We start from the raw sequence: 15,128 nt of genomic DNA on the forward strand, positions 1-15,128 counted from the left end.
TCATAAAGGAGGTAAAAAGGGAAAAGAAACATATACAGTGAGGGGAAAAAAGGGGTGGGCGGTAGGGGGGATTCACGTTCAGCTCCGTTAATTTGTTTGTTTTCCTTGGAGGAGCTGCGTTGGGTCCCCAAGTCGGCTCCGTGGCCGTACCTTGAGTTGGCTACCCATTTTATCAGCTTCAATGTTAGTGTTCCAATTGTCTGCTCATTAATGTTGTAGCCTGGAAACCAGACAAATGTGCCAGTGCGGTGCACATGCTAAATAGTGTCATCACTTTCACTTATTTAATTTGTTCTATCCTGTATGAGTTCTCTATCCTGATTGGATCAAATTGCTATGCTGACCTGAAAATGCATTTTCTGTTTAAAATTATGCAACAGGCCTGGGCTGTGGCTCAGCGGTCCAGGCACCTTGGCTGGTAATCCAGTCTGGCAGTGTGCCGTGGGTTCGACTCCCGATCCCGACGGCCTTACTGCATGTCAAAGCAAAGCAAAGTTACTATATTTACCCAGGGTAACTGGACTAAGCATCAGATACTTGTTTACAGCCAGGCCCTGCTCATAGAACATTTCATGGTAGTGGTTCAATGCCTTGCTCAAGGGCACTTCAGCGGTGGTAATTTTAACGTGCCGGTCCGGGGATACGAACTGGCGACCTTCCGGTATCAAGACCGCTCCGCAAACCGTTCGGCCACCGCTGCCACCCCTTCTCTCTCCCCATTTCCTGTCGGCCTACTGTCTGTCCCTCCATAAAAAATATAAAATAAATGCGAAAGCCACAACAAAAACACATTTTGTCCATAACAAGATATGAATGCTTTTGCTGGAACACCTCTAGAGGAAGAAACCTGAGACACCCGGGGAGACAATTTTAAAAAGTATTTTAATCTTTTTTTTCTTCCATCTTTAAAATTAAAAACATCTGAATTGCATTCTACCACCTCCAAAAGGCACAGTCATACTTGTTGCTGACCAAATTCATAAAACACTGCCACAGAACATTTCTTTTCCCTATTTATTTTTTGCTTTTATACATAAACCAAGCACTATAAAATTGACAAAACTTTTTTTTTTCTTCTCGTATTGGATGAAGAATGGCCATTCTATATGCTGTGTAGATTGTTAAAAGACAGGAGTGATATGTTCGCTGCTGTGGCAGCAGCAGGATTCCCTTGAACCCAATTTATACTTCACGATACGATAGTGTCGCTCGCCGAAAACGCTCACGTCTTCCACTTTATAATCATTTCGTTCCGGCGAGTGACACCGTCCTGCGAAAGCATAAAGTAGGCTCTATGAGGGTAACATGCTGGTTCGAAGCAAACAATACATGTTCAGGGCACATGCATTGCAGCTGTTAAATAAATAAAAGATTCCAAGACCACAGACCACTTTAACACCTGGCATCCTTATTCTGGCATTAGGCAACATTTTCAAAAGCAGCAAAAAAAAAAGAAAAAAAGAAATGCAGATCTACAAGCTCATGACACGCCGCACCGCAATGCATGGTGTGCTTGTAGATCAGCTATTTTTTGTGCGATACCACCGTACACCAAAGCATAAAATAGGGTGCAAGTGGTTAAAAAAAAACAGATGCAATATTGATATTGTATACCTTACAGCAACCCATGGTGATGGACAATGTCTTTTGAATGGTAGAAGCAAAACGAAGATTGATGGCAGGAAGGATGAGGGCAGATGAAAACACGCCAACAGGCATGCCGATGCCGGGAGGCGCGGAGGACTGTGCAGAGAAAGTCATCAGATTCGTCTACCCACCAAGCCCTTTGAACCGCACAAAAAATGGCACCTGAACTCCGGGGACTTCCAACCATGCAGCCTATACATACAGAACCTGCACCCGACTATTCCAGGAAATGAAACATCTCTGGGCAGACAGACAGACAGAACATTTCAGTAGGGCTGCAACTGTCGATTATTTCTTCTTTAAAAAAAAAAAAAAGAAAGCAGCAGATCTACAAGCTCACAACATGTCGTCTCGTGCCACAATGTGAGCTTGTAGATTGTCTATTTTCCCTATCCGCTAGAGAAAAAGGGTGACATTTAAATCGATTGTGGATTCCTATTGTATCGATCAAATTGATTTATTCGATTAAACGTTGCACCCCTACATTTCAGATGTCTGTGTTGGAGTATAGCCAATCAGTGCAAAGAAGCCGGACCCTTAAAACACAATCCATGCCAGTACATTACAATAGAAACGCAGACCAGGTGCCAGCGTTTCTATTGTTTTTTTTTTAAGACGCAAAATTACGTCCTGTTTTATAGTGCTTAAAACGTAACCTGTCGTTCCTTGGCTTGGATTGGTTTAAGCTCGATATGTGGTGACCGTTCACTGCAGGGGTAAGGGTCTGATAACCGTAGTCCACAGGTCAATAAAAACGCACACAGACAGAATGCTTACAATGTGTGACGACACATCACCATACACTGCACAAAAAGATTCACTTAGTGACACATGGGAAATATTTAATGTATGCATGTTTACAACTAATCTATATATCTCAGTCAGGCAGGCACGGCACAGTCCCCCTCCTCGGAGCACGTGAAATGAAAAAACAAGAAGGATGAGCTCCAACACAGAGGGACGAGCTCCCGGGTTAACTTAAAAAGCTGCCAAACTTGGCGTGAGAAATAGGAAATAAATCTTTTATAATAGATTAAGTATGTATGTAAAAAAAAAGGTAAAATGATGAGGCCACATAGAAAACCAATCAAATAGAAAGGAACAAAGCACTTTAAAAACACAAAAAAATATGAGCCATCTCTCTCTCTCTCTTATCAAGGATATATATATTTTTTGTATTATTTTGGGAACATTTACTCCACAGCCACTAGGGGGTGTGTGTATAGTAGCTGTGTCAGGTACCCCAAGACGACAGCTATTCTTTACAGGCAAATAAAATCAAACGGAAATCTACACACTTCTCCCAAAATTCATGATTGAAAACAAAACAAAACAAAAAAAACAGTCAACACTTGGCACCGGTTTTGTGGTGATAAACCACATAACCCACACACACACACACACACACACACACACACACACACACACACACACACACACACACACACACGCACACGCACACGCACACACACACACACACACACACAGTATCATGAAAGACCATGTTCATTTGGACCCTAGATATAACAGCACAGCGGTGAGACCTCGGTGCACACGCGAGCGCACGGACGACACACAGCATGATTCATATAGCTGTGTGCCAGTGCCGTGCATGAATATAGCTGATCTACGAGCTCCCAGAGTGGTCAAATCGCGATGCGGTGGGGGTTGTGTAGATCTGCTATTTTTGACATGCCACACTGGCGCGCAAGTATAAAAAAGTATAAAAATCAGGCTATGGGGGCCATGCACCATGACCACACACCACTTCATCCCACCAACCTGACGCCAGTCACCCTCACACGTTTCTCTGCAAAACGACCCCGCACAGATTCTTGATTGACAAATGAAGCGTAATATGGGTCAGACAGATGCGGGGGAAGGAGGGAAGTCCGCACTGTTAAGCATTTAACATTTAAAGTGTTCTCTTTCACCTATTTTTAGGACCACTTCGGGCAAGGTGGTGACTGTTTCGGAGGGAGCGACCGTAGTGAGATGCAGCGAGACATTTAAAGACAAGACACACGACCACAATCATTTAGTTTTTTGGGTTAGGGTCGCGCGCGCGCGCACACACACACACACACACACACACACACACACACACAACACACAACACACAACACACAACACACACACACACACACACACACGACGACGACTTACTCTCAGCTCTGTGTTCATCTCTCTCAGTGAGTATTCTAGTGCCTGGTGGTCTGTTTGTGCCAGCCCAGGTCCAGATCTGTGCTTATAGCAGTGCGGTGGACATGTGAACGCGGTCCAGGCTGAAGTGGTGCTGCTGAAAGGGTTTGTGTGGTTTGGTCGTTTTACACGGGGACCGCAGCGCTTGTGTGTGCACACGTGGGCGTATACGCACACTCACGACAATATGCAAAGATCTACATGTAGTATCAAGTGTATAAATTAGTGTATTTTGTACATAAGTGTATATATGTATAATATATATATATATATATTTATATATCTATTTATCTATATATTTATAACCACATCGTGAATGCGTGTCTAGCAGTGTTCTGTTTATATTAGTCCTCTTGGACTGGGCTGGTGGCGAACAGCACTCTCTGGTCGGTTCTGGCCAGCTTGGCGGGGGGCTCCAGGGACTCGTCCCCCAGCCCCGCACCCCCGTCCGAGGGGAGGGACAACTCTTGGCCCTCGTCGTCGCTCTCGTCCTCTTCCTCCTCTTCCTCTTCTGGAAGCCAGACAAGAGAGATCAGGGGCAGTCAAATAATACAATAAAACACATCCTTGTGTGTTGAGCAAGCACATACATTATTTTTGAATTAAACGTAAAAAAGATAAAATATGGAGATAATAGGGTGCGTTTGTTTATTCAGTGCACTGGGTGTGTTGTCGTTCGAAACTCTGGTGCGCTGCATGGGCTGCGCGCGGGTGTGCTGACCGACCCTACTCAGAAGTTGGGGTTGATGATCAGTGTGAGTGCTTCACTGCGGTATCTGGAGCGCTCCCGGGGGGCAATAGCTAAGCTAGCAAGGCAAGCATTTAGTAAATCACCATACAAGTGTTCATCATTTACCTTGGCCCATGTTTGAACTGGTTAAAACGACTAGTTATATAACTGGTCGTTCGTAACAAGCCACACTCGCAATGTGACGTGACCGCCCAGCTGAGAACATTCCCGGTGCACATTTCCGAACGCACCCATAAGGTTTCTGCCTGATAGTGACGACATACACTACAGAATATAGTATCATCTTGTCCCTCTGAAAAGGGGAAAGTACTCAGAGTAGTTGTTGTTAGTATGTGCAGAGGACACTGGACATGAGTATTGTAGACTACTATACTTGGGAAAAAAAATATATATATATACATTGTGTGGCTCAATCTCCAAATTCAGTTAAGTATGGCAGCCTTTTCTGTTGGATGTTGATCGCCTTACGCTCGTGCCCCCGACTGAACCTGCTTAGCTGTTACCTGACTAGCCTGCCTGTCTTGCCTGGATGATGTTTGTGACCATGAGCTGATTTGTATACTGATTATTTCCTTGTTTCTTTGGTTGTCTTGATTTGCGTTGTTTTCTTCTTGCGTGTGTGTGTTGTTGTTTTGTTTTTGTTACTCTGTTTGTGTCTCTCTCAATTTATTTCTGAATTTGTAAAAAATAAATGAAATTAAAATGTAATAAACAGAACGTAAAAAATAGAATATAGTACCATCTAATAACCATGCCACAGTAACAAACAAATCAAATGTCAAGTTACCTTTGTCGGGATCAAGTGGGTTTAAGCTCCGGCCTAAACTGGCAAACTAGACAAGAGGGGAAAATATGTTAGCCAATATTTTAGCCAATTTCAACCTGGCATCCCAATGGGAATTTCGTTATAGGCAAAATTTGCAAACCAAAATCAACAGATAAAACAAAAAAATATATATACAAAATTGTCAGATCTACAAACTATTCATCCTCACACAACAATGCAGGGCTTAATTTAGTCTCGCGAGCCTGGTGCCTCCCACAATTTCCAAATGCTTCTGTCATACAGTCTGTAGCAACGGAAGCTCGGAAAAGGATCAAGCGGATGTGACGCATCCTTCATTTTCCTCTTTACAGTCACGCAAATTGGTCCTAATATAAACCAAAAGTAAGCTTCCGTTCTCTGCTTACGGGACATGTAGTTCCAGACTGTATAATAATATATTATAATATAGCATTCGGAGATTGTGGAATAGTCTGACAATAGAATTGTCTGGCTACGCGAGACTAGGCATAAGTAGTATCGTACAACGCAATATGGTCAGGTACAGATCATATGTAATAATTTTGGCATTTGTATTTGTGACGTGACGTGTGTGTGTGTACTGTGTACCTCTCCCATGACGGCGATAGGGGTCTCCCCCTTTGCCTGAGCCACTCTGTGTTCTATCAGGTAGTACATGTACTCGTCATACAGCAGGCGGATCAGGTGGAAGGAACCAAAGCTGGCAGCACTGCGTAGGGTCAGGTCCCTAATCACCATGGAGCTGCAAGGAGGCCAGAGGGAGGGCAGAGGCTGGATGAAACCACCGTGCCCTGGGTGTGGGTGGGTGGGCGTGCGTGTGTGCGTGCGCGTATGTGTGTGTATTCAAATTTAACCATAGCGATACTAATATCACTGTGTGGATATTAGTCTCGTCCCTCTCGGTGTTAGATTTTCTTTCGCAATGTCCCGCCCCATATTGGCATACTGGGCCCTGGTTGGTTATAGCGTGGTTCCAGACGAATCTGGTTGGCCGTCACCATTTCGGCCATGAAGTCCTCTCACAATAATGAGTACCACAGACGAATAACAGTCTAAGTCCACACTATTGATCCATAATGTATAAATTATAGAGGGTTCAGGACAACAAGGCCTTTTCGTGGAGGGGTCAGTCTGAAATTTGGACTTAGACTGTTTTTCGTCTGTGGTACTCTGAGAGGGGTCAGACAGATGAAGGCTGGCTACACTGTTAGATCACCCATTTGTGGGTCACAGACCACTTTTTATGGGTCACGACTCGAGTAGAAATCCCATTCCCTTGTCCTACTTTTAGAAGAAAAAAAATATATATAGATATTCAAAGATTTGCACAAATGTACACGATTTTTCAAAACAGCAGATCTACAAGCTCAAGAAGTTACGCGCTGCTACTTTTGACTAGCCAAAGGAAAAGACCTTATGCACACAAGAAAATGGAGTTCACTTACAGAATGTTATTTAAGCAACGTTTCGGTCGGTCAGACCTTCATCTCATTGAAAAGTGTATTAGACAGAAATGTAAAAACAGAAGACTCCAGAGGACTCCAGTTTTTTTCACATTAGCCAAAGTATTAAAATATGGATACAATCTAAAATGACACAGATGCTTTCCCGGTTTCAGTGGGGTGAAACACAGACCCTGAAGATTTCCAGAAGTCCACGGATGCGTTTCTCGGCTCTCACCTGTAGAAGGACCACTTGAGCAGGAAGAGCTTGGCGGCCTTGGGGAAGGCGGGGCTCTGCTGGTAGGGCTTGAGCACCTGGGAGACCACGCCGTCCAGCCAGGCGGCCCACTGCTCCAGGGAGTTCTGCTGCTGCAGCGTCAGCTTGAAGTCCTGCTCCAGACGCTGCACCACGCGGTCCTCACAGCGGCACACCCACGATGCCTGCTCCTGCACGGGACAGGACGGGGGACGAGGAGGGTACGTGTGTGTCAGGAGCAGTGTTGATTTTGTCGACTAAACTATGACGAAAAATGTTCGTCGACTACATTCGTCCCACTGATGAAAACAAAATAAAAACTAAACTATGATGACTAAAACCGAGACTAAATATGTTGACAATTTCGTCAAACCAAGAAAAACTACTAGACTAAAATGTTTAGGGAGGACTAGTGGAGAAGAGATCCAGCAGAAGTACAAGATAAGTCATTTTGTGAAAATAGAATGCAAGTGTATAATCAGGCATTATGGCGGTGCCGTGTCAGTGCATGTTCGCCAACCTTAATGCATGTTCGGATCTATGGGCAGTTCCCATTATGACACCATCAAGGCCCGGCCAAAATACATTTTAGTTGACTAAATCAACTTAGATTTACCCTGACAAGCTCTTGGAATCGTAGGAGTTGAGGTGATTTGTTGTTTGACCAATTTTTATAGTATAGTTCTCACATGGTAATGTGACGTGTTGTCAGTGAGCTTGTACATCGGACGTAACGTTATCACTATTCATCACATGAACAAAGTACAAAGGAGTTAAGTAGTTAACCCATTTTGGGCGGGAACCCCTTTTGGTGTTTTAAACATTGTTATAATTTAGCTATTGAAAAATAGCAGATCTACAAGCTCATAAAGCTTGTAGGTCTGCTATTTTTGAAAACCGTGAAAATGTGGCACAAATCTTTCAATATATATTTTTTAACTCAAACGTTTTTAACTCAAATCTTTGCTTCTGGGGGGTCCCTGGAACAACATATTTTCAGATGGGGGTCGGTGGCCAATTACATATATTTTTGGGGGTCCTTGACATGAAACTGTTTGAGAACCACACATAGAAACATGGGTTTTTCAGAAAACTGTCAGGATTTAGAAGGTATTTGTAGAATCGAGCTCAGCAGGTCTAAATGGGTTAAGCAATGAATGACTGCCAGGTGTGAATGTGTGTAACCTACCTAAAAGTGTTAAATACGGTGGAGGTGCTGCTGCTGCTAGTAAAACCATCAAGCATGTTCAGTTCCCGCGTCACATGCATCACATGTACAACAGATGCTACATAGGTGATACGATACACGCAAGGGATCAGGCAGACCTGTACGTTGGCGAAGTCGACCCGGTTGAGGTCGGAGAGCATCTGGTTGATCTGGGCCGTGTTCTGCAGGACGGCACGGGCCGCCTGGGCCAGATGGTTCAGACTGGTGTAACGACGCAGTGTCTGGGCAAACGCACTGGCCGACGTCACCTATCGGAGCGCACGCGCACGCGCACACACACACACACACACACACACACACACACACACACACACACACACACACACACACATTTAACAAAGCATTTTCAAAAACGAATTCACACCCTGCCGCACGCGCGTGCACACACACACACACACACACACACACACACACACACACACACACACACACACACACACACACACACACACACACACACACACACACACACACACACACACACACACACACACACACACACACGCACGCACACGCACACACACACACACACACACACACACAGTGTACCTTGATGCGAACCATTTCCTCTGGGATGTTCATCATGGCGTTGGTCAGCCAGCTCTCCAAGCTTTTGGCAAAGTTTCGGATGGCTTGCGTTAAGGCACCTGGGAGCAAAAAGACAACATGTCTGTCATGTCCGGTCTTTTTGTGCAACGCTGTTGTACGATGCGGTATAAAATAAGGGCTTAACGTGTCTCTATATACCTTTCTAAGCTCTTCTACTGAGACATTTACATCGTGTCATAGGCCATGTCTCACACGGCATCCTCACCTCATCTGACACAAATTTTGACCCGGTGGTCAATATTTAGTTAGTTAGTTGCTGCGAGAGTGAGGACTAGCCAACACCAACTCTGGATTCCTGGATCGCTGCCCTCCACAAATTCCTATCCAACATCAGGTTCTTGAGTCAATATTTAATTTATTCAATCAATCAGTCAGCCTTCTGATTGGTCCCTGACTGACTAACCAGCAGGCTCTTTCTGCCTTGTTCCGCCCTGGTTCCACCTTGTTTATGTTGAATTTGCTAAAACATAATTTTTTGGAAAAAACTGAAAACAAACATGATATGCATTGCAGAGTCACCATGCTGCACCTGTGATGTTCCTTTTTACTGACACCAAGTTTAAAATAACAATCGAGTACACAGAATATCAATATGAAGCAACTGAAAAACATGTTATTTCAACATATGGTAGTGGAATGGAGAGAGGGGATTTTTGTCCAACCACGAAACTGCAACCAATGGGTGCGAAGAGGTGCACAGCCACGGGTGGGACTTGAAAAAGGGTGAATTCCCTGAGTGAGCAGGCAGGATTGAAACGGGTTCAAATCTGGGGTACATACATCAGACTACCGTAATCAATTTAGTCAATTCTAAAAATAAATCCTATATAACTGGCCGATACAGGACTTCTAACCTACTTGTTGTGACAGAGTATGATTGTCTACATTGCAGTATGGATACTTTTACTTGAGAAAAAACATGTGAGTACTTGTTCCGTCAGTGCAGGTTACTGTACGTACTGGGGATGGGTCTGAGGACGTCAGGGATGAGGATCTCCACCAGGGCCTGGTACAGGCTGTTGTCACAGTCTCTGCTCCAGCGCAGCACAGGGTCGTACTTACACAGCAGCACCAGGCACGACTTGGGCAGCCGCTTCTCTGACTCATCATGACTGAGCAAAAAAATAAAGAGACTCATAAATAATAAATAAACTTGCAACCAACTTGTGTGTTTAAAGTGCATGTGTACAGTGTAAAGGCTGTTATATACGTGTTAAGTGTCTGTCTACGCCTCTACGGTGTAAAGCTAAAACCATCTAAAGGGTTCTTTTAATAGCCCGGTGAACATAAATTAGCACATGAACTGTGTGTATGACGGAGTGTAATGTGCATGCGTGCGCGCATGTACTCACACAGCCAGTGTGGCACTGTCTCCAACGAGACTCTGGCTAAACCTCCAGAAGGTCTTCCACAGCGTCTCCACCAGGGTGAACTGGAGGTTGACTATCACGTCCAGTATAGCCTGGAGGACGACAACCACACCACATGATCAACGGATGCCGGGCTGTACGGTGGACGGACATGCTGACTAGACTGACTTTTTTTCCCACTCCTGTCCCATGCCTGCACTCCCACAGGAAAAAAAATCCCATCTCGATCAAAACGGTTCCCGCAGGCAAACTGCACTGCTGATTCCCATCATCAGTAACGCCACACCAATAATTTGGTCTGATGATGTGATTGAAAAGGCGGAACTGAAGCTCATTTATTAGCGATGTTTCAAACCACACTGGTCTTTCTCAGAATGATGGCGTCTTTCCATTTCTTAGAACCGTCTCCACTCGACTTGACCCCACTTTCCACTACAGACAGTAAGTACCCTCTACTTACACAATGCTAAGGTTAAAGGTAATGCTATCTCTAATCATGTATAATGCTCTAGTCTAGTCTATTTCATCTGCATAGTTCAACAAAAAAACAAATGTCTTAGCCGAGAAATACTAGGCCATGCAGTTGCAAAATATTGATTCCTTCCACATTTATAGTGGTTACGGTAGTTAAAAGGTTTGCTGACAGTATTCGGGAGATTCCATACTGTGCGTTCACATAGATCTAGCAGATCTATAAGCAAGCATCTACAAGGCAGCGCCCCACTGTGACACGCTGTGTGAGCTTGTAGATCTGCGGTGAAACAGGACTTACCTCACAGTGTTCCCTGTAGAGCAGCTGGAAGCTCCTGATGTGCTCCAGCTCGATGCCCTCGGGCAGAGCCTTCCCCTGCAGGTCAATGTCGGGGAACTCTGGCAGCGCTCTGGATGCATCTGGACACACACACACACGCACACGCACACGCACACGCACGCACGCACGCACGCACGCACGCACGCGCACGCACACACACACACGCACGCACAAGGGGTATATATATTTATCACTGCATTAGCGGTGCAGCAGGTAATCGCCAGTGATGGAAAAGTATAAACATGTTTTACTTAAGTAAAAGTATCAATACTTCAATATAGAAATACTTTGTTACTTTGCTTAAGTAAAAGTTTGGAATTCAACATGAACTTTTTTTTTTCTTTTTTATCACACGATTTTGCAACCCATTTGTTTCACCCAGTGTCAATTATCTAATGTAATCCTGGGCGCTACACTTCCTCTGCCAACCTGGGGGGGGCAGCGGACTGACCTCATGCTTCCTTCTATGCATGAGCAGTCCAAGCTGCTTCTTTTCACCTGACAGGGTGCGGCCGGACGTAGCGTGTGGAAGGAACATGTTATTCTGACCAGCTACTTTCCCCTCCATCAGGCTGGCCAGGGGGGGGGGGGGGGGTAGTTTAGAGACCAGGATTACTGCATGTTTTTTTGTGAGGGTATCTACCCTAGGTGACATGGGGAGAACATGCAAACTACACACAGAAAGGCCCTTTCGCCACCTCGGGTATGGGCACTGATGACGCGGAGGAGAGAACACGCCCCCAGCGGGAATCGAACCCAGGACCTTCTAGCTGGGTGGCGACAGCACTACCGACTGTGCCACCGTGCCCAACATGAACTTGAGTAAGCATTGGCATCAAAATGGAATTAACATACCAAAAGTACTTATTATGTAGAATGTCCCATTTTCAAGTTTTCAAATCTTTTGAAAATAGTAGATCTATGAGCTTGTAGATCGCCTATTGTAGTGGAGTAAAAGTACAATATTTGCCTCTGAGATGTAGTGGAGTAGAAGTAAAATGAGTGAAAATTGGAAATACTCAAGTAAAGTACAAATACCCCAAAATTGCACTTAATTACACTTAGTTAATTGGTAATCACTAATTGATTATTGAACGTAATAACAGCTGACGGCTCGTTTCCATTGTGGTGGACTACTAACTAACAACTGACCCAGGAACTGCTGGTACTGCTGCACCTGGCCGCTGATGTCACTGAGCTGCTGCTGCTGCTGTTGCCCCGCCCCCGACGCCGTGCCATTGGTCATCCCCTCCACCTTCTGCACCTGCTTCAGCCTGGCGGGACACGCGGCACACCAATCGAGAGCAGGGGGTTAGTTTCTCACAGTGCGTTGTAACAGCGGGAGAGCAACGGCGAGCGACACGTGGATTTCATTGGCTATCGCCCAAATCACACGCCCAAATCGACGGAAGATGTCGCCCCAAAAGATGAATTATTTTCATCTTTTCAGGGCGACGTCCGCCCACTTTTCGACCATCGCCTGCTATCGCCAGACTCCAAGCTATATACTGTATGCTCAGCTTAGATGATATTTATTTATATTAGGATACATTTGTGCGACTGTAAAGACAAAACGGAAGTGGGTAGGAGGCTTCACTTCCACTTTATCGCTTGCTCGGTCATGATCAGAGCTTCAGAAGCATTTGAAAATTGCAGGAGGCAACAGTCTGGCCACGCGAGACTAACATACTAATAATATATGGAGCTTGGACAGAGATACAGTAGGACTGGAAAGATAAGCTCTCATCATGACAGCAGATAATGCAGTTGCGCGTGATTATTGACAGATCCAAATGGACAAACTACAGAAGAGAAGACAGTAGAAGAGAGAGAGAGAGAGAGAGAGAGAGTGTGTGAGTGTGAGTGTGAGTGTGAGTGTGAGTGTGTGCGTGCGTGCGTGCGAGTGTGAGTGTGTGCGTGCGTGCGTGCGTGCGTGCGTGCGACGTGCGTGCGTGCAAGCATGTGTAAGCATGTGTGTGCAAGCATGTGCAAGGATGTGTGTGCAAGCATGTGTGAGAGAGAGAGAGACAGACAGGGAGGAATCAGGAAGTGCTGCAATGACGCAATAAGGCATAATGATGAAAGATGCATTTAACAGCATCTCACCAGCTCTGACAGACTGAGAACAACACTGGAGCGGTGAGAGCAAAAGGAAGTGAAAGAGACTGCGGCGAGGTCGGCGAAAGACCTTTGAAGGAAACACATTGATGCAAAGTGCACACCCAACGGTGTGCGCCGCACGCATACACTCGCGTGTATTATTATGTACCTCTGTTTTTGTGAGAAGGGCTGCTGCCTCATGGCCAAGTGCTGCTGATCCTCCATCAGACGGAGAAGGGAGGAGGTGGCCTTGATCCTCAGCCCATAGTAGTGGTACTTGGAGTTCCCTCTGTGGAGACATAAGAACCACACAGTTACAGCTCTGACTGGAACCACACAGTAACACTCTAAACTCTGAGAGAGCGTATAACAACTGGATCCATATTAATTAATTAAGTGGTCTGTTCAGTTCCAGTTGTAACGCTCTCATAGTTACAGATGGATAAATCGACACTGAGGATTTTGTCGTGTAGAAGACGGTTTCTACACATGCTATTGTTGCTAGGAGGAACGTGAAAACCTGTGTCAACATCCGGTCAGCTGCTTACGTTTACAAAAAGCCTTTCATAGGAACTTTGCTAAATTCGTGAACACCGTCCGCGCTGGAACAATGTCTGTTATTGTTTTCTGCACTGTGTGTCTGCATGTTGTCTTGTTACGTTTCACTGTGATTTACTGTGATGTGTTTTAACCAGCCTTTGGCTTCAAAGGCGGATCTTATCTTACACCACTATAGGATGTTTTAAATGATAGAAGTAATACTAAAAACAAATATAGCTGCAAGCAGCGATAAGGCGGGACCAAGAAAGAAGACGATACGCAATAAGAACAATATGCATAGATAAGAATCATGGATACGCCCAGGCGGTGGCGTAACCGTCTGGGCACCCGACTGGTAATCCAGTCGCAGTGTGCCGCGGGTTCGACTCCCGAGCCCGACACGGCCTTTACTGCATGTCTTCCCCCATCTCTCTCCCGTTTCCTGTCAGCCTACTGTCTGTCCCTTCAAAAAACCAATAAAAGGCGTAAGCCGCAAAAAAATATCTTTAAAAAAAGAAAAAAAGAATCATGGATACATTTTAACTGTTTTTCATATAATTCAGAATGGCGGGTGATCTAAAGGTCAGAGGTCAAAAGTCAGAACACGAAAGTTGTTCGGCATGAGGAGACACATATGTGTATCAAAGTGTCATTGCCAACGGTCAAATGGTTCATGAGATATGCACGTTCAAAGTTTGCATTTTCAATTGAGTGCTATAGCGCCACCATTTGACCAATGGTCATGGGCTTCGCATAGTCACCGTTTGGCATGGACCTCTACCAGATTCCCGCGTTTCACGAAAACCGACTGCACGGTTCAGTCAGAACTGCTATTTTTGGTGGAAGAAGAAGAAGAAGGAGAAGAAAAATAAACACAAAAACAATAAATGACCAAAGTCAGTCTTGGTCCCTTAATAATGAATAAGAAAAGTTTGTGAAGGCTATTATAGCAATCTAACATTCTAACATGTCTTTCTCTTATAGTTTACGTCGTTACCTAGGACAACGGCTCCAAACAGGAAATTCACAAAGGCAGGAAAGGTCATGACAGTGGTGTTATCGTGTGTGTGTGTGTGTGTGTGTGTGTGTACTTGTATTACTATACTTGTGAGGGCCAAACGTCCCCCAGAATTATAGTAGAATTTGAGAAATAGACATAGACCAGCTTCCTGCTCGCAAGAAACATGTCACAAACACCATGGCTCCTTTGAGAACCATCAGGGTCAAAACCCGCTCGGAGCCATGGATGAATTCGGACATACTGACTGCAATGAAAGCCAGAGACAAAAAATGCTCTGAAGTCCAAGTTAGCCAAGCCAAGCTACTAAACAATCAACTAGGCTGCGGTCAGAAACTAAAAACCAGGT

The 15,128-nt window shown here is 44.9% G+C and overlaps 1 protein-coding gene across 2 annotated transcripts in view; it reads right to left on the minus strand.

Annotated features, from left to right (window-relative positions):
• Positions 1 to 863: 863 nt before the first annotated feature.
• The window catches only part of rfx1a (regulatory factor X, 1a (influences HLA class II expression)), a 33,304-nt gene continuing 19,039 nt past the window's right edge, over positions 864 to 15,128 (minus strand). For both annotated transcript variants that reach the window (XM_079520169.1, XM_079520168.1), the window contains exons 9-19: positions 13,391 to 13,510; positions 12,274 to 12,395; positions 11,083 to 11,201; positions 10,293 to 10,402; positions 9,901 to 10,052; positions 8,881 to 8,978; positions 8,430 to 8,579; positions 7,086 to 7,294; positions 5,994 to 6,147; positions 5,388 to 5,433; positions 864 to 4,360 (exon numbers count right to left, since the gene is read on the minus strand). In XM_079520169.1, coding sequence (XP_079376295.1) covers positions 4,194 to 4,360; positions 5,388 to 5,433; positions 5,994 to 6,147; positions 7,086 to 7,294; positions 8,430 to 8,579; positions 8,881 to 8,978; positions 9,901 to 10,052; positions 10,293 to 10,402; positions 11,083 to 11,201; positions 12,274 to 12,395; positions 13,391 to 13,510 — 1,447 coding nt within the window. In that variant the 3' untranslated portion in view covers positions 864 to 4,193. The remainder of the gene's footprint in view (positions 4,361 to 5,387; positions 5,434 to 5,993; positions 6,148 to 7,085; positions 7,295 to 8,429; positions 8,580 to 8,880; positions 8,979 to 9,900; positions 10,053 to 10,292; positions 10,403 to 11,082; positions 11,202 to 12,273; positions 12,396 to 13,390; positions 13,511 to 15,128) is intronic.

This window comes from Electrona antarctica (genome assembly GCF_951216825.1).
Source record: "Electrona antarctica genome assembly, chromosome: 14".
In the NCBI taxonomy this organism is placed as follows: domain Eukaryota; kingdom Metazoa; phylum Chordata; class Actinopteri; order Myctophiformes; family Myctophidae; genus Electrona; species Electrona antarctica.